This window comes from Festucalex cinctus, chromosome 3 (assembly GCF_051991245.1).
Source record: "Festucalex cinctus isolate MCC-2025b chromosome 3, RoL_Fcin_1.0, whole genome shotgun sequence".
NCBI lineage: Eukaryota > Metazoa > Chordata > Actinopteri > Syngnathiformes > Syngnathidae > Festucalex > Festucalex cinctus.
This window is the reverse complement of record NC_135413.1, coordinates 4,433,869-4,459,538: the sequence shown is the minus strand read 5'-3', so window position 1 is coordinate 4,459,538 and position 25,670 is coordinate 4,433,869. Positions and strand designations below refer to the sequence as shown.

General features: G+C 42.2%; 1 protein-coding gene and 2 non-coding genes across 3 annotated transcripts in view; 2 read left to right on the top strand and 1 right to left on the bottom strand.

The window, feature by feature from the left end:
• lamb1a (laminin, beta 1a) overlaps positions 1 to 25,670 on the bottom strand; it is a 75,977-nt gene that overhangs the window by 34,725 nt on the left and 15,582 nt on the right. Inside the window, exons 4-18 of the mRNA XM_077515493.1 lie at positions 24,918 to 24,991; positions 24,585 to 24,773; positions 24,437 to 24,500; positions 24,154 to 24,356; positions 19,283 to 19,403; positions 18,049 to 18,237; positions 16,936 to 17,112; positions 7,216 to 7,328; positions 6,935 to 7,014; positions 5,829 to 5,964; positions 4,419 to 4,577; positions 4,125 to 4,252; positions 3,438 to 3,558; positions 2,705 to 2,906; positions 2,494 to 2,637 (exon numbers count right to left, since the gene is read on the bottom strand). Coding sequence (XP_077371619.1) covers positions 2,494 to 2,637; positions 2,705 to 2,906; positions 3,438 to 3,558; positions 4,125 to 4,252; positions 4,419 to 4,577; positions 5,829 to 5,964; positions 6,935 to 7,014; positions 7,216 to 7,328; positions 16,936 to 17,112; positions 18,049 to 18,237; positions 19,283 to 19,403; positions 24,154 to 24,356; positions 24,437 to 24,500; positions 24,585 to 24,773; positions 24,918 to 24,991 — 2,100 coding nt within the window. The remainder of the gene's footprint in view (positions 1 to 2,493; positions 2,638 to 2,704; positions 2,907 to 3,437; positions 3,559 to 4,124; positions 4,253 to 4,418; positions 4,578 to 5,828; positions 5,965 to 6,934; positions 7,015 to 7,215; positions 7,329 to 16,935; positions 17,113 to 18,048; positions 18,238 to 19,282; positions 19,404 to 24,153; positions 24,357 to 24,436; positions 24,501 to 24,584; positions 24,774 to 24,917; positions 24,992 to 25,670) is intronic.
• trnaa-ugc (transfer RNA alanine (anticodon UGC)) lies at positions 10,549 to 10,620 on the top strand. Its single transcript has one exon. It is a non-coding gene; the product is annotated as a tRNA-Ala (tRNA).
• Positions 12,231 to 12,302, top strand: trnaa-cgc (transfer RNA alanine (anticodon CGC)). The gene has a single exon. It is a non-coding gene; the product is annotated as a tRNA-Ala (tRNA).

Genomic DNA, 25,670 nt, shown 5'->3' with positions numbered 1-25,670 from the left:
CCCGACTTGCAAGTGGCCCAGCCAGGCTGCTCGAACTCTTTGTTCTAAGAAACTGGCCAACCACGTGGCTTTTTCTTTCCTGGCCGTAACCTTTGCCGAGAGCGTACCCTCGCTCCACGCCACGCCAAAGCAAGTTCAACTGCAACGCTGACTAAAGACTCTTTTGTTTTTTTGTTTTGTTTTTTTGTTCCACTATCGGTGCTTACCCGCCCGACCTTCGCGGTCCCGGGTACACTTGCAACGCACCGCCGGACTCAAGGTTGTGCACCTAAGCCGCGCGCCGCACCTGCTACTCGGTGGCGCCCCGCCGCGGTGCTAGCTCACCTCCAACGGCTGGCCTTCCCCGTACGCAGGCGCGTAGCGGACCGAACTCCACCTGGAACCGGGCAGCCGTCCGGCAGAACCAACCTCGCCAAGTCGACCAACCAATCAAGGGACGAGCCGCGCAACTACGTCAGGCCCCTGGCGTGGCTCCCTTGCTAACCTGTGGAATAAACCCTTTTTTTTTTCTTGCCTTTTTTTTCAACGAACATTGACTATTTTTCCCCCTTGTCAAAAAGCCCGCCACTTCTGTTTGTTTCTACGCAACTCTAAGTCTCGTAAGTGCGCTTGATTTCTACCTCGGCGTATCCACTGTGTGCCACTTACGTTTGAAACCTCACAAATCTGGCAGGTCAAATTTTCTCTTTTCCCTGTTTCTTTATTCATTCGCATTCCTTCCTTATTTTCATTCGCTTTATTTTATTTCTTTTCTTCTGACGGTAGAATAGTTAGATAGGCAGTATTTTGATTCTGTAGTGTAGCAATCGTGAATAAATGCATGTTTTATGAACTGTATTCCGCCTAAGTCATCTGTGTTTCCGAGTGGATTATTATTCTTTTGTTAGTACAACGAACCACTGAATATCGAGTGTGGCGACTTTAGATTATCAATGACTGATGAAAGAAGGATTTTGGTCGTTGTTTGCTCCTGTTAACTCAAAGCAAATTCAACGTGGTGCCCCAGAGGTTATCGAGGTAAATACAATTTACCTCTGTAACGTCCAGATTATTAATTCGTCCAAAAGACGACCCAATTATCGCTACAACGTGAACACAATTTCGGTGAGTTAAAGTGCCATGACATGTGGGGTCCCTCAAGGGTCAGTCCTTGGACCCCTGTTGTTCAGTCTGTATATGTTACCTTTGGGTCGAATGCTTCAGAACACCGATGTTGACTATCATAGTTATGCAGATGACACACAATTGTATTTATCGATGTCCCCAAATGACAGCAGTTCTATTAACGTATTGTGTCATTCTCTAGAGCAAGTTAACAACTGGATGAACCAAAATTTCCTTCAGCTGAACGAAAACAAAACGGAGCTCATTGTTTTCGGCAATAAAGAATAGAGGATTGCTGTTAAAAAACAGCTTGAGTCACTATCTTTAGAAACTAAAGACCAAGTTCGAAATCTTGGGGTACTAATCGACTCAGACCTTACCTTCAGCAATCATATTAAATTCATCACTAAAACAGCCTTTTAGCAGCTGAAAAACATATCCAGACTGAAGGACTGCATGCTTCAAGCAGACCAAGAGAAGCTTATCCATGCTTTTATCTCCAGCAGACTAGATTACTGTAACGGTCTTCTGACTGGACTCTCTCAAACGAACATGAGACAATTGCAGCTCATTCAGAACGCTGCAGCTCGAGTTCTGACCAAAACAAAGAGGTCAGAACATATTACTCCAGTACTTAAGGATTTACACTGGCTCCCAGTCAGCTGTAGAATCGATTTTAAAGTTCTGCTACTCGTCTATAAATCACTAAATGGTTTGGGTCCTGAATATATCCAAGAAATGCTGATTGAGTACAAACCCAGCAGGGCTCTGAGATCTACAGACTTGGGCCAACTAGTGGAACCCAGAGTTCGAAGCAAACATGGTGAAGCTGCATTTAGCTATTATGCTGCACACAGAAGGAATAGGCTGCCAATAGAAGTGAAGTCAGCCCCGAGTGTAAATGCTTTTAAATCCAGGTTAAAAACTTTGCTTTTTTCTTATACCTTTGATTAGGGACTTTTAAACAGCTTTAATTAAGTGTTTTTTTTTTTTTTTTTTTTTTATTATTATTTTAAACTTCCTTATGTTAAATGTTTTAAAGTTCGTTGAATAATGTTTTAAGATTGTTATTGTATGTTATTTTTAGTAAATTTTGTCATTTATTTTTCTTCCTCTGAATGTTAACTACTGTTTCTTGATGCTTATGTGTTGTCTTTCCTTGTGTAAAGCACATTGAGTTGCCTTGTGTATGAAATATGCTATACAAATAAACTTGCCTTGCCTTGCCTTACAGGATTGGGAAAATGTTTAAGCTGTATAAGTTTAAGTGGTGTAAAAGGTTGTGTCTTATAGTCTGAATTTATTATAATAAAATAATTTGGCATTGAGAGATGGATCTGCTCTGCAATCACTCTATTGTATTTGTAATATGAGGATTGCAGTTTATACCTTTGCAGCCACTCGGTCCAAACTGGAAAGTAGCTGGAGCACATCTGTCGCAGTTTCTCCCAACGACATGGGGTCGACATTGACATTGACCCCCACTCACGTTGCAGACTGTACTCAGAGAGCCTTGGGGGTCACACTGGCATTCTGGAAGGGACAGACACATCTGTATGTTTTGATCTTTGTCAACATCAATTTCTTGTAGTAGTGCTACCTTTGGCTCCCTGATGTAGCAGAGCAGAAATGCTGAAGATTAAGTTTTGGCAAATGTCGGTCATCGGGGTCTTGATAACGCTCTGACTATTCTCCATGCAACGATAACGTTGAAAAGTTTCCCATCCACGGTTTTCACCAGATTCCCCTCCTTCTGAGGTGGTAAAGAGGTCCAAGTTCTTACAGTGAGGCATCAGCACAATCTGATAAGAAGAACATGTTTCCAAGTTAAGGCTGAACACCAGCTTTGCTAAACATTAACAATTAGTTTACGCATTCAAACCCCAAAACGTATAAATATGTTTTTTCTTTTTTAATGCTAGAACATACAGAATGCTTTGATACAGCTTCTGCCATGAAGAGGTCGCTTAAAGCAATAGTAGTTATTTTTTTTTTAAAAACGACCGGCAGGTGGCAGCAGAGTATAAAATATGTTGGCCATGTTGCAAAAAGCTCTTTTCCCATTGTTTTCAACAGGTTTGTGAATAATGATGAAAGTTAGCTATATTCTAATGCTAATTGCTGCAAAATGGAAACATATACAAATAAAGTTGTTTTTTTTCCTGATGAAAGAAGAAACTATCATCTTTCTTTTGGTAGGTCCCATGTTTTATAGCAATAGAAAAGAATATTCTGTGGATTTTGCAACATCAGTCACAATCCAGTAAAACAGCCAGGATAGAAAGGGCTTCAGTGAAAGTGGCTGCGTGTGAATGAATTAAAAATATTCTCACCGAATCAATAAGCGTGTACGGAGACTTAACATCACTGAGAGCTGAATACAATGGCAGACTGAGGCGGATGGTATAGTTCAGACCAGATTCAAAACAAACCGGTCTGGGAAGAGCCACATGCCTAAGAAAGCACAAAGGAAATGTGATACATCTGGAAAGTTTTAACTAGTGCTTTGAACATAATGACACAAAAAAGTAAACAGTACAGCATATGTCAACACATCAGAAGACTTGAAACGAATTAGTGTTCATAAAAGTGTTGTGTAAAAACAATCCCAGGAAAATAAATCAAGCCACTGACGCCAGGTACAAAAAGGAAACCATGTTTTAGGGACCTCAATGTTTAATAAATGAAGATATTAAATGAGATCATAAAAATCACATCAAATGATTCGAGGTAGGCAGTGAAGAGCTACCTTAACTTCAGTAACATGGATAAATGGCACTTGTCATTGTTATATCCTACATATTCAAGTATTTTTACTCTTCAGTTTTTTTTTGCAAGTGATTTTGTGTTTTACTAGTAATAATTGCAGCCCTACACAAGTGCATGCCCCTCTTATTCTGACAATCCAAATGAGATACTGACAATCCTTCCCATAAATACATGCTCCATACTTTTTCTTCTACAGTATAATTGTCCAGTATCTTTGTATATAAAAAAGTTAAATGTTAATGAAACATTACCGTGCCCCAGGGTGGAGTGAAATCATTTGATGGTCGTCATCTGGCACAGTGTTTATACAACGACTATCTGCTCTGATAGGTCCTGGTCTCATCACTGTCATCAGAACTTCCTCCCATTGGTCAGGCAGCTGAAAGAACACATCCCATTATTCCTTGTTAAATTAAACACTCCTCCCTGACTGACAACCGCCCATTCACAAACATTTGTAATTTAATTTTCATGATCAAAGTGTCCATCCTGCTATGAACTCATTTACAATGTGAAAACAAAAACTCTTTCACACTGTGTCCTACCTGAGGCTCATAGCGGATGAGAATGTCATACTCCATTGAGTGAGGAATGTTGTCAACAGTGAATTCAAGGAAGGCTCCCTCAGGGACATTGACCAGGCCAATACCTGTCCAGGTGGGACTGTGATCCTGTGGGTGGGGTCTTGAAATCACCATGACACCCTAAAAGAAGCAAACTCATTCAGGAAGGAGAAAAAGCATCTTTCAATAAGCAATAAGTCTGTTATTCAATACTGGTGATATTATATGTGTCCCATATGGCCTGCAGGTCAACAGTAGTTCATTCTGTTGGATCTGTTTTTTTTTTGTTTTTTTTTGTTTGTTTGTTTTTTTTTTTTTGTGGAAGGACTACTATAAAAATTAAGATAATACTGGATTATTATTGTGTTTACAGTCTTCTTAAATATGCATGATGAAACAATTCAAAATAAAAAAACAAATGCAAAAATCTATCTGACCTAGTAAACATATTTATATTTATTAATGTGATTTCTATTAAAGCTAAATTTTCAGACATTTGTTTGCACAAAATTCAGCTGAATGAAATTCTCGTCCATCATGACCAGGGGTGGACTGGCCATCAGGCATTCCGGGACAATTCCTGATGGGCTGGCAGTCCTTTCGGCCAATTGTTACACTGCTCTTTTACTTTGTTTTGTTTTCCAAGAGACCGGCCCATAATTTAGAGGGGCCCATTGGTCCATCTTAAATGGAGACAGATTGAACTACTCAGAATATCATGTGACACTGGCAAAAACTCTTCAAAAAATGTACTGTAGAGCGCTGGCCCATTTCTCCAGCTTCAGTACAGACAGCAAACACCCTGGACTGGTTGCCAGCCAATCGCAGGGCACACATAGACGAACAACCATCCATATGCACAAGCACAGTACTGTTCATAAAAAAGTATATAACTCTTTTAAAGCTAGCTTTAGTATCCTTAATTACCCACATTGAATAGCGATCAATTTTGAACCGGACTCCTGAGCTTCTATGTCAGCAATTAGACAGGAGTTCAATAAAAAGGATAAAATATTTAATTGAACTAAACAGAGCAATCAACAATGGTGGAGTTAACAACATACATCAAACTTCTGATAGGGAGGATGTTGATATATTATGTTTGAAATAGAATACTGTATACCTAAGAGATACAATTATACATGTTGAATAAATCTACTTATTTGCTTTAAACTAAGGTTATTTGATAACTTGTAATGTCATGATTAACTGTGAAAATTTTAATTAACATTAAGTCAAAAAGATAAGCTGTCAAAAATGATTGCTTTTGTTGTCCAAAACCACCCCAAAAGAAAATGAATGAATAAGAATAATTAGTGAATTACGACATAATTTCCCTAGTGAGTGAATCAAACTGAGAAGTTAAAGAACAAGCGTTAAAAGGTGACTCACAGGTCCTAACTTGGCATCCTCAGCCTCGTAGGTGTAGTGGTCCAGAGCAATGAAGTAGAATCCTGACTCAACTTGATCACAACGACGACCGAACATGTGATCTCTGCAGACGCACTGACCAGTCAGCTGATCGCACCTGAGAAAATGAATGGCAATTTTATATTCTTGTATTTTCTAGTTCCTGATCAGAAAATGGCCACAAGAGGGCAGCATATCGTGGTATTGTCGCGAGAACAGATATCTTGAAATAAGGCAAGTATTGGTACTCGCCCATCCCGAGTGTGGAATGTATTTTTATTAGTGTTGTCAAACGATTAAAATTTTTAATCGGATTAATCACACTTTTTAATTTTGATTAATCACAATTAATCAGCTAAATTACTTGCGTATTTGCATAATATAAAACAAATACAAAATACCGTAATATTTTGACATTAACGCATTTTATTATCTGAATGTCATTTGCAAACATTGATTAAATGCATGTACGCAATTGCATGCATGCGTGGATTGCTCAAAACGTAACAGCATCATATCAATTGGGTGCAATTCAGCAATTAATTAAACGCAAATTACTTTTGTTTTATCTAAAGTCCAGTCGGGGTGTTTTTGAAAGCGAAATTTACCACCGAGCACACCAACTGGAGTCACCCCGCTCATTTTGGAACAACAGGCGTAGGAAATGCCGTGCATTGACCTCATAACTGACCTGTGCAGCCTTCAATGTAATCATCCGCGGTTACGTTCAAGGCTCAAGCACGGTCCAACAAAATAGTGCGATTAATCTGCGTTAATATGTGATTAATTTAACTTTTTTCTGTGATTAATTAATCTATTAACGCTTTAACTTTGACAGCCCTAATTTTTATGTTAAAATCTGGTGAATTTTTGATCGCTTGTTACATCGGAGGCATTGCAACACTGTTAACCAGCGATTCACATTTTGAACTGCAGTAAAACGAGTGACTGAACGTCACACACTGCACCAGAGTTAAGTCGGGTTTGGCCACATCCCTCAGTGTCAGTATGATGTTTACAATAGCACAAAAGCCACATATTGAATGAAAGTTCACTGACAGTAAAATGAGACCATCAAAGAAACTCACTGGTTGTTGATTGCTCCCCCCAGGTCACAGTCACATGGCCTGCAGCCATCCATATCATTGCTGAGACCCCAGTGCTCAGACTTGAAACAGACACAAAGAGAGACAACAGATGTTAGCATTTGATGACATGCCCCATGGTTACGTCTTGATAAAACATGAGATGAAATCACCCAAGCTTCATTTCTTCACACGCAATCATTTAGCGAGGCATATAATCAACTCCCAGTTTCCCAGGTTTTAGTAGCTTAAGTCTTGTTTGTACTTGTCCATGATTAACTCACCACACAGTGGTCACAGTCCTTTCCAATCACCAGTCGTTTACAGAAGCAGTTTCCTGTCTCGCTGTCGCATGGACTTCCGCCAGGAATGGTTCCCAGAAGGTTGCAAGTGCAGGCTAAGAGCGAGAAACATTTCTTGATTAACGTATGTTATGTTCACATTTCATTTACAGATGATGTGAGAATATTTTAGCACACAGGACAAGAAGACACGCCATGCTTGGTGCCTTTCATTTGATTGTTGTATACTGCATACTTTATTGATAGACTACAGCACATTCTGATTTATGTATAATTAGATATTATTTATTCATATATAATAATTAGGTGTTATTATGCCACCGTAGGAATGGCAGTGGGTGCCAGTAGGGTCATACAAATACCGGTAAATGAATGCCAAGTGGGAATAAACCTCGTTTTTTCTTAATGGCCACCAATACCCCCAAAATACTCCATGTTTTTCCTTCTTTTATCACTATAATGACTAGTGTTGTTCCGATACCGATATCGGCAGAGGCGCTGATACTGCATTAAAACAGTGGTATCGTATCGGTGACTACTCACAAGTAACATGCCGATACCATTAATTCCAAAGCTACTATAGGACTTTAGATGCAGCATCTTGTGCCTTGCTCGTGCACGACATTCACTGATATGTGACATGTTCACTGCATGCCGATCTAAGATATCCTATTGGCCCTTAAATGAGATGAACCAATGGCAGGACAGCTTTTTCATGTTGAGGAAAAAGAAAAAAAAACTTGGGTATTGGTATGGTATCGGTATCGGCCGATACTGTAAAGGTGGGTATCGGTATCCGGGGCCAAAAAACGGTATTGGAACAACACTAATAATGACATAATTTGGTGTTGAAGTATACATTGTGGAGTTCAAGGAATGCAATAAAAAATAGTTACAAAAAAGAAACATTATAGTATAGGAGTCATTGAGCCATTTTCAGAAGAAGATAAAAAATTTTCTAGAATTAAAGCAACAACATTATTTTTCATGAACAATTAATAAATTTAAAAGCTAATTTTTCCAGGATCTATCGACTGAAGATGTGGTGGTGAGCTGCCTTATTTTCAACTTAGCCTCAAGTGCATAAAATTTTAAGTATGGGGCAGAGGTGTAACATGTAGATAGTGTGCTACTGTACATGCTCTGCATGAAGTGATGGGTTCCAGCCTCTCCACCTCCACTTCCATTGCAAGCTTGCCAAACTGTTGCGGGTTTACCTATCTCAAAAACATGTAATTTTATGGTGACAGCAGGATGCCATTGGGCTTGTAGCTCAGTGGTAGAGCACGTGCTTTGCATGTATGAGGTCTTGGGTTCAATCCCCAGCATCTCCATTTCTGCTTAATGTCATCATTATAAATATGCCGAACTGATCACAAGCTACAATTTTGGTCAACAAGGAGAAAGAATTTGAAGGAGGGTGACACAGGTCTAACTGTAAACATGTAACTCAGTGGTATGTATGTGATCCTGGGTTCAATCTCCATTTCCCTTTGATATGATGGTTGCAAGTGAGCCAATCAATTCATGAGCTGCTTTATTTTCACCTTAGCCTCAAGCGCATAGAATTTTAAGGATGGTGGCACAGGTTTAATAGTCATGTAGATAGTGTGCTAACGTATATCCTTTGCATGAAGTCATAGGTTCCCTCTCCGCCACCATTTCCATGACAAGCGTGTGAAATCATGAGCTAGGCTTTGGCGTTCTACCCTCACCTCAAGTACATAGAGTTTTATGGTGACCAAAGTGCATCAGTGGGGATGTAGCTCAGTGGTAGAGTGCATACCTTGCATGTCCTCTGCCCAGCATCTCCAATACCCCTTAATAATTTAATTCAATTCAATTCAAAATGATTTGATTTATAAATGATTTCTGCCTCAATTTACAGATATGCACAACGTTGTCATTATCTACTCCAGTCTGCTTTGCAAGACAAAATGACAAATAGACACATTAATGTGTCTTTTTTTTTTTTTTTTTTTTTTAAACTTTTATTTATATTAAGTCATGGAGTCCAGCCTCTCCACCTCCATTTCCATTACAAGCATGCCAGATAGATTTTAGCTTACTACCCTCATCTCAAGTACATAGGAGTTTTCTGGTGGGAGAGTTGTAGCTTGGTGGTAGAGTGAATACGTTGTGTGTGTGAGGTCCTGGGTTCAATCCCCAGTGTCTCCAATGCTGCTTAATATCCTGCTACCCTCAAGGACAGAAAATTTGAACGAGGGTGAGAGAGGTCTAAGTGTGGGGATATAACTCAGTGGTAGAGTGCGTCCTTTGTATGTATGTGATGCTGGGTTCAATCCCCAGCATTTCCTGTTGAAATCATTGTAAGCTTTTACCTTGATACCCTCATCTCAAGAACATAGAATTTTATGGTGACAGAAGTGACAAACTGGGGATGTAGCTCAGTGGTAGAGTTCATGCTTCGCATGTGTGAGGTCCTGTGTCCAATTTCCCAGCATCTCCATTTCTGCCTAATATTGCCATTATATGTGTGCCAAACTGATCACAAGCCAGCATTTTTTGGTCGTCATGCTACCCTCAAGGAGGGAAAATTTAAAGGAGGGCGACACAGGTCTGTCAAACTGTGGGCGTGTAACTCTGTGGTAGAGTGCCTCATTTGTTTGTATGTGATCCTGGCTTCAATTTCCCTTTGATATGATTTTTGCAAGTGAGCCAATCAATTCATGATCTGCTTTATTTTTCCACAGTCATGTTTAACAGTCATGTAGATAGTGTGCTAACATACATCCTTTGCATGAAGTCATAGGTTCCCTCTCCACCACCATTTCCATGACAAGCGTGTGAAATCATGAGCTAGGCTTTGGCGTTCTACCCTCACCTCAAGTACATAGAGTTTTATGGTGACCAAAGTGCATCAGTGGGGATGATCCAATCAGTTGCCTTCACGGAAACTATCTGGGCGGGGGCGGGGAGAGAGAAAGAAAAAAAAAAGGAAAAAAAAGCCGAATACGCCATCGAACGGACCAATCACAAGCGAGCTACGCCCCGCCATCTACAGCGTGCAAGGATTGGCGACGTGTGCACCGCAGCCAGCCACGAGCTACGCGGCACTTAAAATTCGTGGCTCGCGTAGATCATGTGATCTACGCCGGTCGTTAACGCGAGAGCAAACGTAGAGGCATAAATTAGGCTTTAGCCTCGTCTCAAGCACATGGACTTTTAAGGCTAGGGCACAGGTGTGACCTGTAGATAGTGTGCTAGCGTACTTCCTTTGCATGAGCTAGGTTTTGGTCCTTGCTACCCTCATTTCAAGTACATAGAACTGTATGGTGACAGAGGTTTACCAGTGGGGATGTAGCTCAGTGGTAGAGCGCATGCTTTGCATGTATGCAGTCCTGGGTTCAGTCCCCAGCATCTCCATTTCTGTTTAATATCATGTAAGTGTGCCAAAGAGATTGAAAGCTAGTGTTTTAGTCACAACATTCAAGAAGGGATTTCGAAGGAGGGTGACACAGGTGTAACAGTGGACATGTAACTCAGTGGTAGTGCGCATCACTTGTATGTGATGCTGGGTTCAATCCCCTGTGTCTCCTTTTACCTTTGATATGATTGTTGCAAGTTAGCCAAACAATTCATGAGGTTCATTTTTTTTCATCTCAAGCACATGGAATTTTAAGGATGGGGCAACATGTGTAACAGTCAAGTCGATAGTGTGCGAGAGTGCATTGTTTGCATGAAGTCATGGGTTCCCTCGCCACCATTTCCATGTCAAAATGCTTGCTACTCTTTGGGGTTTTTTTACGGAGCTCTGGCACTGCTAAAAATCGTTCAGGTACTGTTCTCTCAACATGCAAAGAATGCACTGTCAACGTTCTGGTATGCTTGACAATGCATGTTTTGATCCCAAAAAGCTGTTCCGGCACGTGCCGCTCATCCACGGACATATAGTATGGAAGTCCTGCGTTCATCACATCACCATGCGCATGCTTAATCCATTACTCCTATAGATCTGTGCTTTCCATGAGAAGCGCGCATACGTCATTCAAGTGGCCCGCTGTGAACATGATGCTCGCCCGATGGTAGCTGATCCAAATTCGTGTGAAGGCATAGTTCTTGAGTTAAGAAAATGAAAACACTGTCCTGGCTCAAAGCTTCAAAATAGACCACCAAGGCTGATACGGCACGGACGGAAAAAAAGAAAAAGAAAAAAAACTGGGCTGCTCATGCTGAAGCCGGTGGCGGCCATCTTGCATTGAATACTTGGACTTTTCCGCTGTTCACTTTTCACATTATTTTCTTCCTCTACAGCCAAATACCACAGTCTGGCATATGGTTGTACCAATATGTATAAAATAAGTGTGGGAGAAGCTCTAAATGCAGATTTCATGAGTAAGAATGTGGATACAAATTTTCCCTCATAAGGTATTTTTCCGGGTAAGAGGTAAGAGCTGTTCGCTTGCTACTCTTATCTCAAGTACATAGAATTTTATGATGACAGCGGTGTACCAGTTGAGATGTAGCTCGGTGGTCGAGTGCTTGCTTCGCATGTAAGAGGTCCTGGGTTCAATCCCCAGCATCTACATTTCTCTTCAATATAATCATTGCAAGTGTGCCAAACTAATCAGGGCAGCTTTTACCTTGCTGCCCTCATCTCAAAACCATTGAATTTTATGGTGACAGACATGCTCGAGTGGGGATGTACCTTAGTGGTGGAGCGCATGCTTAGCATGTATGAGGTCTTGGGTTCAATCCCCAGCGTCTCCATTTCTGGTTAATATCATTACTATAACTGGTCACAAGCTAACATATCACACCATGCTACCTTCAATGAGAGAGAATTTGAAGAAGGTGACACAGGTGTAACTCAGCGGTAGAGTACATCCTTTGTATGTATGTGATCCTGGGTTCTCCATGGAACCTCTAATTCCATTACAAGCATGCCAAAGCATCAGCTAGCTTTTGGTTCGCTTCCCTCATCTCAAAACCATTGAATTTTATGGTGAATGAGGTGCTCCAGAGAGAGTTAGAGTGGGGATGTAGCTCAGTGGTAGAGCGCATGCTTCGCATGTGTGAGGTCCTGGATTCAATCCCCAGCATCTCCATTTCTGATTAATACCATCATTATAAGTGCAGCAAACTGATCCACAAGGCATTTTAGTCACCATGCTACCCTCAAGGAGAGAGAATTTGAAGGAATGTGACACAGGTGTAACTGTGGGTGTGTGAGTCAGTGGGAGAGTGCCTCATTTGTATGTATGTGGTCCTGGGTTCAATCCCCCATTTCTCAATTTCCCTTTGATATGAGTAAGCCAATTCATGAGCTGCCTTTTTTTCCACCTCAGCCTCATCTCAAGTACATAGAATTTTATGGTGACAGAGGTGTTGTAGTGGGGATGTTGCTCAGTGGTAGAGCGCATGTTTTGCATGTGTTAGGGGTTGTGGGTTCAATCTCCATTTCTGTTTAATATCATCATTACAAGTGTGCTGAACCAATCACAAGCTAGCATTTTGGTCACTAAACTATGCTCAAAAACATTGAGTTTTATGGTGACAGACATTCTCTGATGGGGATGTAGCTCAGTGGTACAGTGAATGCTTTGCATGTATAAGGTCCTGGGTTCAGTCCCCAGCATCTCCATTTCTGCTTAATACCATCATTACATGTGTCAAATCAATTATAAACTAGAATCTTGGTCACAATACTACTCTCAAGGAGAGAGAATTTAGGAGGGTGACACAGGTGTAACTCAGTGGTAGAGCGCATCCTTTGCATGGGTGTGATCCTGGCTTCAATCCCCCGCATCTCCATTTCCCTTTGATATGATTGTTGCAAGTGAGCTAAGGTAGCGTCCAATCACAGCTCAGTTTGCTGACCAAAGCCAGGAAACAGGTAAGCCGTGAATGATCATTACCTATTATTTCAGCACAGGTGATGTCATCTACTGTCGACAGCAAGTGGAAAAAAGTGTTTTTAAAGTTATTAATGCTGCTGCTCGTCTCCTCACTGGTGCCCGGAAGAGGGAACACATAACCCCTATCCTGGCCTCTCTTCGTGAAATTTAGAATCCATTTTAAGATTCTTCTATTTGTTTTCAAATCTCTCAATGGTCTTGCCTCACCTTATCTCGCCGAGCTCTTGCACCCCTACACACCTGCCCGGTGCCTCAGGTCAACAGACCAGACTCAAGTGGAGGTACCGAGGGCTAAGCGGAGGCTTAGAGGAGATCGAGCCTTTGCTGTTGCCGGTCCCTCCCTTTGGAACGAGCTTCCACTAAATATTAGGCAGTCCCCCTCGTTATCCTCTTTTAAAAGACGTCTTAAAACACATCTGTATTCTTTGGCTTTTGGCGCACCATGAGATTTGTTCTTGGTGTTTTGTGGTGTGTATGAGTTTGATGTTTAGTCTACTTATTTATGTATTTATTTATCTCTTTATTCACTATTTCTTATTTATTCACTGATATAAAATGTATTTACTTGTAAAAAAACAAAAACAAAAAAACAACCTGTATTCGCACTTCAAAATATTTGCTTTGTTCTTGTTTACTGCAAAACTGATGTTTATGTACAGCACTGTATATAGCAACGCCTGTCCTTTAAGCGCGTTATTAATAAAGTTGAGTTGAGTTGAGTTACATGTAAAATATTGAAGTTATCAAATAAATTCTGCACAAAATATATACTTTTTACTGTTGAAAATGGCTCATTGAGTCAAGAATTCATTTAAAGCAGTGTAGTTACTTCTATATATTAGTATCAGATTACGACCAGGAAGGAGTAAGCTTTGTAAATCAGTTCCTGCAACAACATGTCAAATTCCGAACCAGGGGCTAAGTAAGCCGTGGCAGGTCAGAGGTGACAATTTAACACTTTGAGGTCTGTAATTCTTTACATTGTGAAACTAATAACTATTTTACTGTGTTATAACTATTCTGCTACTAGCTAGTTATCTTACTAGTTTGTATCCATCCATCCATCCATCCATCCATCCATCCATCCATCTTCTTGACCGTTTATTCCTCACAAGGGTCGCGGGGGTGTCCGCTCGGGTGGCTTGGGGGTGGCCTTGGTGCTGCCGCGGCCTGGGGATTCCGGGGGGGGGGGGGGGGGGGGGGGGGGGGTGCTCGCTTTGCTGGACCGCGGTTGACGGCTTCTTTCTTTGGTGGTGGTCCTTATGCATGCCAGATCCGTCGCACCAGCATCTACTGAAACTCAACAGAAGTACCCTCTCCCTCCCACAGCCCCTTGAATCAGTTGGTGCTGGTGTCTGTGGTTCTCACTTTGCTTTATCTATCCTTCCCTCCTTCCTCTCTTTAGTTTTTCCTCTGGTCACTTGAGATCTTAATTTATTAGAAGTATGAGGTTTCTGGGGTTGGCATAAGACTCCGGTTTTGTAACCACGCAGGAGGGGTCTTGTTGGTGCTGGACTTCACTTTGATGGATTGGATGTACTGGCTTCTATTGATCTCACTCTGCCTTATCGATCCTTCCCTCCTTCCTCTCTTTAGTTTTTCCTCTGGGCTCTTGAGATCTTGCTAAATTTGCTGGAATTTAGAGGCTTCCGGGGTTGGCGTAAGACTTTGATTTTGTAATCATGGGGAAGGCAGGAAGTGTTTGGTCGGTGCTGGATGTCACTTTGATTTACCTTTCTTTTCTCTTTATTTCTTTTTTTTTCTGACCTTTTCTCTGGTCTCCTGACCATTTAAATCTCACGACTCTGGCAAGACTCTGAAGTACCTGGTTAAGGCGAAGGGTAATGGGATATTTATAAGGTTTTAGGTGAATGAATGAGTATAAATTTATAAGTATTTGCACGCACGCACACGCACGCACGCAAACGCACGCAAACGCACACACGCAAACGCACGCACGCACGCAAACGCACGCACGCAAACGCACGCACACATACACACACACACACAAAATAAAAAAAATAAAAAAATAAAAAAAAAAAGAAAAGAGCAATGATGACAAGACGTTGAATCGGTAAGACTACCGAATGAACAATTCTGAGCTCTTCAAAAAAAAAAAAAAAAAAAAAAAAAAAACAAGGGTCGCGGGGGGAGCTGGTGCTTATCTCAGCCGGCTCTAGGTGGGGGACACCCTGGACTGGTTGCCAGCCAATCGCAGGGCTAGTTTGTATCCAATAAACTTTATTATATCTAGTTAGCGAGCATATCAACATTCAGTAATTCCTTATTAACTTTTAGCATGTTTTTACTGGTCAATTGAAACCGCTTATGCATTCTCAACTGGTATTTTAATATTGAAATTATGACTTGAGTAGTCTAACTTAAATTTGTGTGTATGGATATGGCCAGTGTTTTAAGTGGGCTGGAACACACCGGTACGGAGCTCCGGCACTTCTAAAAATCTCACATGAGCGTTCGGGTACTTCTCAACATGCAAAGAACGTACTATCAGCGTTCCGGTACGCTCGACACTGCATGTTTTTATCTCCTAAAGCTGTTCCGGCGAGCTCCGCTCATCCACGGACTTACATATAGTATGGAAATCCTGCGCTCATCACATTAACATGCGCAAGCATAATCCAGAACTTTTACAGATCTCTGCTTTGTGAGAGAAGCGCGCTTACGTCATTCAAGTCGGCTGCTGTAAACCCGAAGGCGTGTGTAGAACCATAGTTCTTGAGTTAAGAATGTAAATTGATCCAATATCGGCACAAGTGTATTACTTAACCAAAAAAGCTTTATTTGTGGCTCAAAAACAACACAATCCACAATCAAGCCTACGGCGGCCATCTTGCGTTGCCACACCTATCTGACTTACTGTAAGTTAAACACTGTCACGCCGCCACCGGCGTGGCGGTCCATGCTTTTATTTTTTGCAATCATGTTTCCTGTTTACTCTGAAAATCTAACTCTCCTCTCACCCCAGGTCACTTGCCCTTCCTGCCGCTCACTAATTACCGGTCCCCGCCCATGATTATCGCCACCTGCCACCAATCAACCCACGCAATAAAAGCCATCAGCCTTCTCCCCTCCGTTGCCGAAGTGTCACGTCAGTGCATGGAAGCGTTCCACAGTCCTCGAGTCCTCGTTCCCGTTGCCTTGTCGTTTTGCCTTGTTTTTGTGCCTTTTCCTCCCCAGCAGAGCGTCCTTAGTTTCCCCTTGTGCCTTGAGCTCTTTTTCCTCCCTAGCGGAGCGCCTTTAGTTGTCCCCTGTACCCTGTGCCTCTTTTTTCCTCCCCAGTGGAGCGTTTTTAGTTCTCCACTTTTTGACTTCCCTTTCTCCTCTCAGTTTGAGAGGAGACCGCTGTTGACCAGAAATAAATCTGTTGCCTTGGTGGCCTACCTTCTACCTGCGTCTGAGTCCTACCTCTCCGCGTCGTGTCAAACACATTACTTCCGCTGGGTACTTTTCACGTTATTTTCTTTCTTTATAAAGAAAATACCATTGTGTGTGGCGTATAATAATAAATATAATAAGTAAATAATAAGTGTGGGAGAAGCTCTAAATGCAGATTTCATCAGTAAGAATGTGAATATAAATTTTCTCTCATACATTTTTTCTCCGAGTGCTACTCAGATTGGTCTGCATCATTGAAATATATATATTAGGAGAGTACCGGCACTTACTTTTTTCCACTTAAAACACTGGATATGGCACTTTAAAAAATATTGTTCTGTTCATATTTTTCATATTGTTCATGTCCTTTCATTTAAAGCTTGAGCATGTAACACATCCATCCATGTTGTTACAGGTCATGTCATACCTTTGCATCCTTCTGACGTATCATTGAGGCCATAATACGCCTGTTTGCAGCGATCGCAGCGTTCTCCCTCCACATTGACTTTGCAGCGACATTGGCCAGAAATGAGTCCTAGTCTAATGTCTGTCCTTCCATCGCAGATTCCTCCATTCAGAGAGCCCAAAGGGTCACAACTACATGCTATGGAAATAAAAGGCAGAAATAACTTTGCTTGAATAACTGGCTTCACAGTGTTTTCAATGAAGCAGAGTAGAAGATTAATACAAATATTGCATCTTTACATGAATAAAATTGATGTTTGCATTTTGCTGCATGAAAATATAAACCCAACACATTTTTTTTCCTCTCATTTTCCATAAACTGCACTCAAAGAACTGAACCTTTTTCTATGTGCATCAAAGGCCTATTTTTTCCCCCAGTATTGTTTACAAACACGTCTACAGGACTGTCTCAGAAAATTATAATATTGTGGTAAAGTTCTTTATTTTCTGTAATGCAATTAAAAAAACAAAAATGTCATACATTCTGGATTCATTACAAATCACCTAAAATATTGCAAGCCTTTTATTATTTTAATATTGCTGATTATGGCTTACAGCTTAAGAAAACTCAAATATCCTATCTCAAAATATTAGAATATTTCCTCAGACCAAGTAAAAAAAAAAAAAAAAGCCATAATCAGCAATATTAAAACAATAAAAGACTTGCAATATTTCAGTTGATTTGTAATGAATCCAGAATGTATGGCATTTTTGCTTATTTAATTGCATTACAGAAAATAAAGGACTTTTTATCACAATATTCTAATTTTCTGAGTTAGTGAGCACTTCTCTTTTGTCGAGATAATTCAACCACTTCACAGATGTTGTTTATTCACTTATCATTTACCATATTTTCATTTTTTTCTGCAATCCTTTGTTCAAAAGCATATCATAGACCATAGATTTAAGTCAAGTGTTATAAGACCTTCCATTTCAGTATGAAAATCAACAATAAATATTGTTAAGAATACTGTCAAAATGTATCTGCGGTATTTTGACAATCAGCTGGTGACGACAATATATTTGGGAAGCTAAAGCTTATAAGTAACCAAAAAAAAGATTATTCGTTACTCACGCTGGCAGATGTTCGGATCTCGAACATCTTTCTCGGGGTGTTGAAAGTAGAAGGGTTTGCACTGCTCACAGTTGTATCCGGTTGTATTGTGTCGACAGTCATCGCACACACCCCCACTTACATTTCGTGAAGCCATGTAGACGGCCATGTCAAAGTGACATAAGTCTGAATGCTGGTTACAGTTACATTCTGAGAACGAGAGAAATCCACAGTCAAAACACGCATCTTCTGGTTACAGTGGTGCCTTGTAACACAAGCTTAATTTGTTTTGTGACCAAGTTCGTTTTTCCAACACTCAGATCTCAATGATCATATCGAATATTCCATCGATGAATCAAATAATCATATAAAAATGTATTTTGCTTTCAAATTTATTGAAAATTTACTGTTAATTAACCCAATTTTTGTTGTTTATGCAATATCACACAAGAGGGAGTGATGTACTCACCAACTTTTTGAAACACGTCCGGTTGAACATGTCAGTTGCAGGTTATAATATACTATGGTACAAATAGACTTGGACTTAGACTTGACTTTATTGATCCGTTTGGGATGGCTCCCTCTGTGAAATTTACATATCCAGTAGCAATAAGAACAGATAATAAAATAAAAAATAATTCAATGTTGAAAAGGTAAAAATATCCATAGGATATATCGTATATGTAAGCACACAATCTCTTCACAAAAAGAGAAAAGAGAAAATAAAGGAAAGGAGGTTAAATAAATTAAAAGAGCAAAAAAAACGGAAGAGCTACTGGAGAGGGAGCCATCTCCACAGCGCCTTTGAAGAAGAAAAAAAAATCTGTGGAGAAAATGAAAGCAGAAAATCTGGACAATTTTAAGTTAAACATTGTCTCTAAACATTTAAGTGATTATCAAAGTAGTTGTCAGGTAACTTGATAATCAATTAGTTGTTGAAAGCCGATTAATCGCTATATTTTGACACCTCTAGATTCAATACTTTTTAAGACTTTTTACCATGCTATACTGCACAATACAGTAAACCTGGCAGTGTTACACTGTCTGGTGTTGGTGATGTCAGGCAATTTACACATACTGTACCAAGGGCGCCACTTCAAACCAAAAACAAACGCAAAGTGGTGAGCTGAGCTCATTTATACAGCACAGTAGAAACTTGGCTCCGCTTGTATCTGGATACAAGGTCAACAAAAGGTCTTATGCGCCCTCTGATCTTTTTGGAAATGAGAAAGCTGTCCGGTGAACACATACTCACTCTTGCACGCATTGGTGTTGCGTCCTTCAGCTGGTCTCCAAGGTAGGTCATGATAGAAATCCTGACACTTTTCACAGTTCAGTCCTTTGGTATTATGATTACACATGCAGTGACCATGAACCTGGAAACATTAAATCAAAACAAAAATGATCAAGCAATGTTTTCTTACCTGTGGAGAGATTTATTTTTATTTTATATTCCTATGTTTCAGTTTTGTGGGAAACTTTGTTTCTGTTGGGACTCAATTAGTGGCAGGCAAATGAGCGATATTTAAAGAAGATATGTTACACTTTTTAGCAGTTTATGACCAGAGTTGGGTAGTAACGAGTTACATTTACTCCGTTACATGTACTTGAGTAACTTTTTTTTAAAAATGTACTTCTAAGAGTAGTTTTACCACACAATACTTTTTACTTTTACTTGAGTAGATGTGTGAAGAAGAATCGCTACTCTTACTCCACTATATTTGGCTACACTAAAGTCGTTACTTTTTTTTCTCCTTTTTTCGTTCATTATCTTTACCAGAGACGCCAACAGCAGTTCTGCCACATGACTGCGTTTCACCAATCAGGCATAGCATCAATAATCACATGACGACTCCTTCCCTTAACATTCTACCAATCAGACGTAACAATACAGTCACATGACCACAGGTGGCATTTGGAACATAGCAGCGGGAGAGGACAAAGCAAACACCCATGGCCTCATATACCGTAATTAGCATGTTTAACTTACACGCCGTGCGCAATAACAGCGTTATAATGCGGTGTCTTATGTATCTGCCAAAACAAACGGACATTTCAGCGTATAAAAATTCCACATCGAACCTGAGTTAACATGTCGCGGTAAGTTTGACCTAAATTCCCCTTTTGCTGTATTTAGGCAGGTATTTGTCTTAAGTGTTGAAAATGACCTTTTCACATAGACTCTTTTGCAAACACTTTGTTTACTGTTGCCATAAATGAAACAGATCACGATACATGTTATATGGAGGCATGAATTGGCGGTAACCACTAAGTGTCAAATTATTCACGGTAAAGTAGTTTTGGTAACAGATAAACATGTGACTCCATGTAATGCCAGAACCTGGTAAAAAAACATATCAACGTCTTATTCAATGTAGCAATGATAGCATATGTAAACAAAAAAGATTTAGGCTAAAAAGTACAAGTTTCTAATGGTTATGCTGGATGAGTATTAACAGAAATGTAGAATTTTTTTGTGTCAACAGAGGGTTCACCCCAACAAAATGAATGTTTTTGTCTGTCTGATTTTTTTTAATAACTACTTTTTACTTTTACTTGAGTAAGATTATTTTGAAGTAACGCTACTCTTACTTGAGTACAATTTTTGGCTACTCTACCCGCCTCTGTTTATGACTTCTGTCACGCCGCCACCGGCGTGACGGCCCATGCTTTTATTTTCATAGTCATGTTTCCTGTTTTATTTTGATATTCTGATTCCCTTCTCACCCCAGGTCACTTGCCCTTCCTGCCGCTCCCTAATTACCGGTTCCCTCCCATGATTATCACCACCTGTCACCAATCAAGCCAGACAATAAAAACCACCTGCATTCTCCCCTCAGTGCCGAAGTGTCACATCTCAGTGCATGGAAGCGTCCGCACAGCCCTCGAACCACAGTCCTTGTTTTTTGCCGTGCCGTGCCGTGCCGTGCCGTGCCGTGCCGTGCCGTGCCGTGCCGTGCCGTGCCGTGCCTTGTCTTGCGCCCTTAGTTTGCCCCTTGTTTTCCTCCCTAGTGGAGTGCTTTCTGTTGTTCCCGTTTTTGAGTGCCCTTTTTGTCTCTCCAGTTTGGAGCTCTTTTTGTTCAGCCTTTTGTCCCTCTGTAAGAGGAGTTTTCTGTTCGTGCGAATAAACTGCAGATTTTGTGGCCAACTGTTTTCCTGCACCTGAGTCCTCCCCTCTCTCGTCGTGTTAGTACACTTCGGCCAGCATGGACTCAGCAGATAAGTTGGAGGCTGCACTGCGGAGGCAGGCCACTCGCTTGTCGCACCTGGAGGAGGTCCAGCAAGCCATGGCCACCCGGATAGGTGAACTTGCTGGACAGGTGCAGGGGCTGATGAGCCACCTGCAACACTCCACGCTACCCGCCACGAGACAGGAAACCACCGCTGAACCACCGACCACAACTCCAGCATTGGCCGGAGTAGGTCTGAGACTGGCTCCCCCGGAGCGTTACTCGGGAGAACCAGGACACTGCCAGGCATTCCTGACTGAATGCGATATTCATTTTGAACTTTCACCACAGGCCTTTCCTACAGACCGTTCCCGCGTGGCCTTCATGATCTCGCACCTGACTGGACGAGCCAGGGACTGGGCCACCGCGGAATGGGCACGAAACTCCCCGACCTGCTCAACCCCAGCCGGGTTTTGCATGACTCTCCGCCAAGTTTTCGATCCAGTCAACATGGATCGAGAGAAGACGCGAGAACTCAGCTATCTCAGACAAGGCAGAGAATCGGTCAATGATTACGCCATCCGATTCCGAACTCTAGCAGCCAAGAGTGGCTGGAACGACACAGCTCTCTATGATCACTTTTTAAAGGGGCTCACAACACCTATGCAAGAACTCTTGCTTCCAAGTGACTTACCCGGCGACCTGGACTCGTTGATTTCGCTTGCCATCCGCACTGATCATCGGAGGCGGGAGCTCAAGCAGAGCAGCGGACTCCAAGGGATACCCGGTTCTGGACCCCTCCAGCATCCACTGGCAAGTGAGACTCCACGATATGCATTTCCCCAGTCATCCACCGCGAGGGAGGTCAGTGGGAATGACGAGGAACCCATGCAGCTTGGTCGGGCCCAGTTAACCACCGAGGAGCGACAGCGTCGCCGCCAAGAAGGCCGCTGCTACTACTGTGGTGAACTTGGTCATCTGGTGGGAACTTGCACCGTGAAGAGAGGTTCACCGGTGAATTTCCCATCACCCCGACCTGCCAAGACCCAAAAGATCACGCAAGCCCAGATAAGCCACCATGCTATAACCATAGACCTGCCAGCCCTCATCGACTCCGGTTCCGACGAGAGTCTCATGGACTGGGGCCTCGTAAAGCAAGTACGTGCCACCACCGAACCCCTTCCCCGGACCATCCAGGCCAGAGCTCTGAATGGCAAGGAGCTATTCAGCATCACCCATATCACCGAACCCCTGGAAGTACGAATTGGACAACACATCGAAAATCTCCGTTTTCATGTAATCCAAGCTTCGTCACCCACTTTGGTTCTGGGACACCCTTGGCTACGTCAACACAACCCCCGAATCGACTGGAACTCCGGGAACGTACTGGAATGGGGAAAGGACTGTATGGATCACGTCTTGGACCAATCAGCGACCAGTGCATTCTCAGCCGCAGTCAACCAGTTGACTCTTGAACCTCTCGCCCCTGAACCTCGCCCGCTGCAGCCTCTCGCCCCCGAGCCTCGCCGGACGCCGCCTCAAGCCCCCGTGCCTCGCCGGGCGCAGCTCCAAGACCCTGAGCCACGCCAAGTTTCTGCATCATGTCACGCCAAGTCTCTGCATCAAGTCACGCCAAGTCTCTGCATCACGCCGTCAAAGCCAAAGCCGTCAAAGCCAAAGCCGTCAAAGCCAAAGCCGTCCACGCCAAAGCCGTCCACGCCAAAGTCTACCACACCACGCCAGGTCGGCCAAGCCTGCCACGCCTCGCCAAGCCTGCCACGCCAAGTCTGCCACGCCTGCCGAGCCTGCCACGCCTCGTCAAGTCTGCCAAGCCTGCCACGCCAAGTCTGCCACGCCTGCCAAGCCTCGCCAAGTCTGCCAAGCCTGCCACGCCAAGTCTGCCACGTCTGCCAAGCCAGCCACGCCTCGTCAAGCCTGCCACGCCAAGTCTGCCACGTCTGCCACGCCTCGCCAAGTCTGCCAGGTCTACCAAGTCAAAACTGTCCACGAGATTCCCTTGGTACCTTCCGAACCTGATCCTGCGTTAAGAAATGTCTTCTATCAGGAACATCCTGAACGGTCCCGACGGGACTCTCGTCTGGCGTCATAGACGCCCTCCTGAACTGCCTTTTTGTCTGGGACGGATGGGTGGGCGTGTTCCCACCTCCGTGCCCCCTTCCGCCCGCCCTTGTTTTTGGACTCTTTGTGTCGAAAGGCCGTCAAGAGCCGGCCATTGAGGGGGGGGTACTGTCACGCCGCCACCGGCGTGACGGCCCATGCTTTTATTTTCATAGTCATGTTTCCTGTTTTATTTTGATATTCTGATTCCCTTCTCACCCCAGGTCACTTGACCTTCCTGCCGCTCCCTAATTACCGGTTCCCTCCCATGATTATCACCACCTGTCACCAATCAAGCCAGACAATAAAAACCACCTGCATTCTCCCCTCAGTGCCGAAGTGTCATATCTCAGTGCATGGAAGCGTCCGCACAGCCCTCGAACCACAGTCCTTGTTTTTTGCCTTGCCTTGCCTTGTCTTGCGCCCTTAGTTTGCCCCTTGTTTTCCTCCCTAGTGGAGCGCTTTCTGTTGTTCCCGTTTTTGAGTGCCCTTTTTGTCTCTCCAGTTTGGAGCTCTTTTTGTTCAGCCTTTTGTCCCTCTGTAAGAGGAGTTTTCTGTTCGTGCGAATAAACTGCAGCCTTTTGTGGCCAACTGTTTACCTGCGCCTGAGTCCTCCCCTCTCTCGTCGTGTTAACTTCTGTACTTGTTACTTGGCCACTCGTAACATAGAGTGTGTATGTGTGGTGGTATTTGCATCATTTATTACAGGATTGATAACCTGCCTAAATTACACGAAATTGCAGTAAATTACCCCAAACTGCACTCAGTTGTCAGGCCTCATGTGTACTGTTCCCATTTGGAGGGGAAAATATGCAAACATTATCGCTTGACAACTTACCATGCCTTCTCTAACATATCCAGTTTCCTGGACTGGGGCACACTCTGACGCATGTCCATAGCAGAAGCAGTTTCCTCGAACCACCATGTCATAGACAGCAAAGTAATACTTCTCTTTAATCTCCATACGCGAGTCAAGCAGGTTGTCCCCAAGTGTGTGAAGTTTGGTGAACTTTACCCTTAGATTGGTGATTTTAAGCATATCTGTAAAACAGGCAAATACGATTTATAACTATTTCAAAACCAGTGGATAACAAATAGATAAAAAGTCAGTAGGTGCGTACTCTGGATTCGAGGGCTATATGGGTCATGGATCCGAAAAGCTGGGTCCAAAACTCTGAAAATGACCTGAAAACACTCAAAAGATTATTCATCTGAATTTTGATTGATGCTAAAATGGTCACTGAGCTAAGTTCAGTTCATTTACATTACCTCTCCCTCAGTAGATGGTTCAATGTCAGAATAGCGTGAGTCACAGATGACGTCATCAACCTTCTTCATGGGACCGGCGGAAGCGTCGGGGAAGGACGTCTCACAGTCATAGGCAAAGTAGCGATACACCTTCCACGTTTTCCCAAAGTCTGCCGAGCGCTCAATCATCATTGCAGCGGGACGAAATGTCTTCGGGAGGAGAAATAATGACAAATGACAATGACAAACCTATCAAATGACACAGAATCATTTGAAGTATGCCATATGGCAGAAGTGGACTGCAAGTAAAATGAATTCATGTGTGATATCCCAATTCAATTTGCAATAATTCACCTTGAAGGTCATGATGAGGTGAGTGAAGTGAAACTCTGCCTCCAGGTTGAGCTGGATTGTGACATTTTCCACACCTGTATACAGAGGATCAATAATCTGTTTTCAACATCAGAGCAACATCCTGATTGTTTGATCACCTGCAGAATATAAGGGGCCAAACATCAGGAAATTCTAGAGATATCTATTTACAGCAACTACATTTAGGGAAGACATCTGATCACATATCTAAATAAATGTTTGCAGCCTGACTGACCCATTATATCTTTCTATGCAGTGCTACAGCCAGGTTTAGTAATGATTTACTTACTGTAATGGGCTACGTGTATTGGTTACTTGTACATTTATACAATCAATTGGTGTTCGCGCGTAATCTATTTCACGATATGAAATGGAAAAGTGAAACAGTGAAAGAAATCCTTTGGGAAAAAGAAATGTCATGTCACTGACTATGAGCAGTGTTTTTAAGTACTTTAAATTTTTTCTTTCAAAAAATGTACTCTTGATATCCAGATATTTACTGACAAGAGTAATTGTAGATTGATTATAAAATGTCCATCTTTACCAAGTTTGGGGAAAAAAAATGAATCTGATGTACAGGTTTGAATTTAGTTAGGATTTTCTCTATACTTTGATTTTGTCTAAGTCTAAGTCTGGGGTCACGCCAGGGTTAAGTTTGAGTTCATGACCTGTTAAGTTTGGGGTCATGACCGTGAGGTAAAGTGTCTGTTTTGTACTGATGTAATAAGTGTCTGT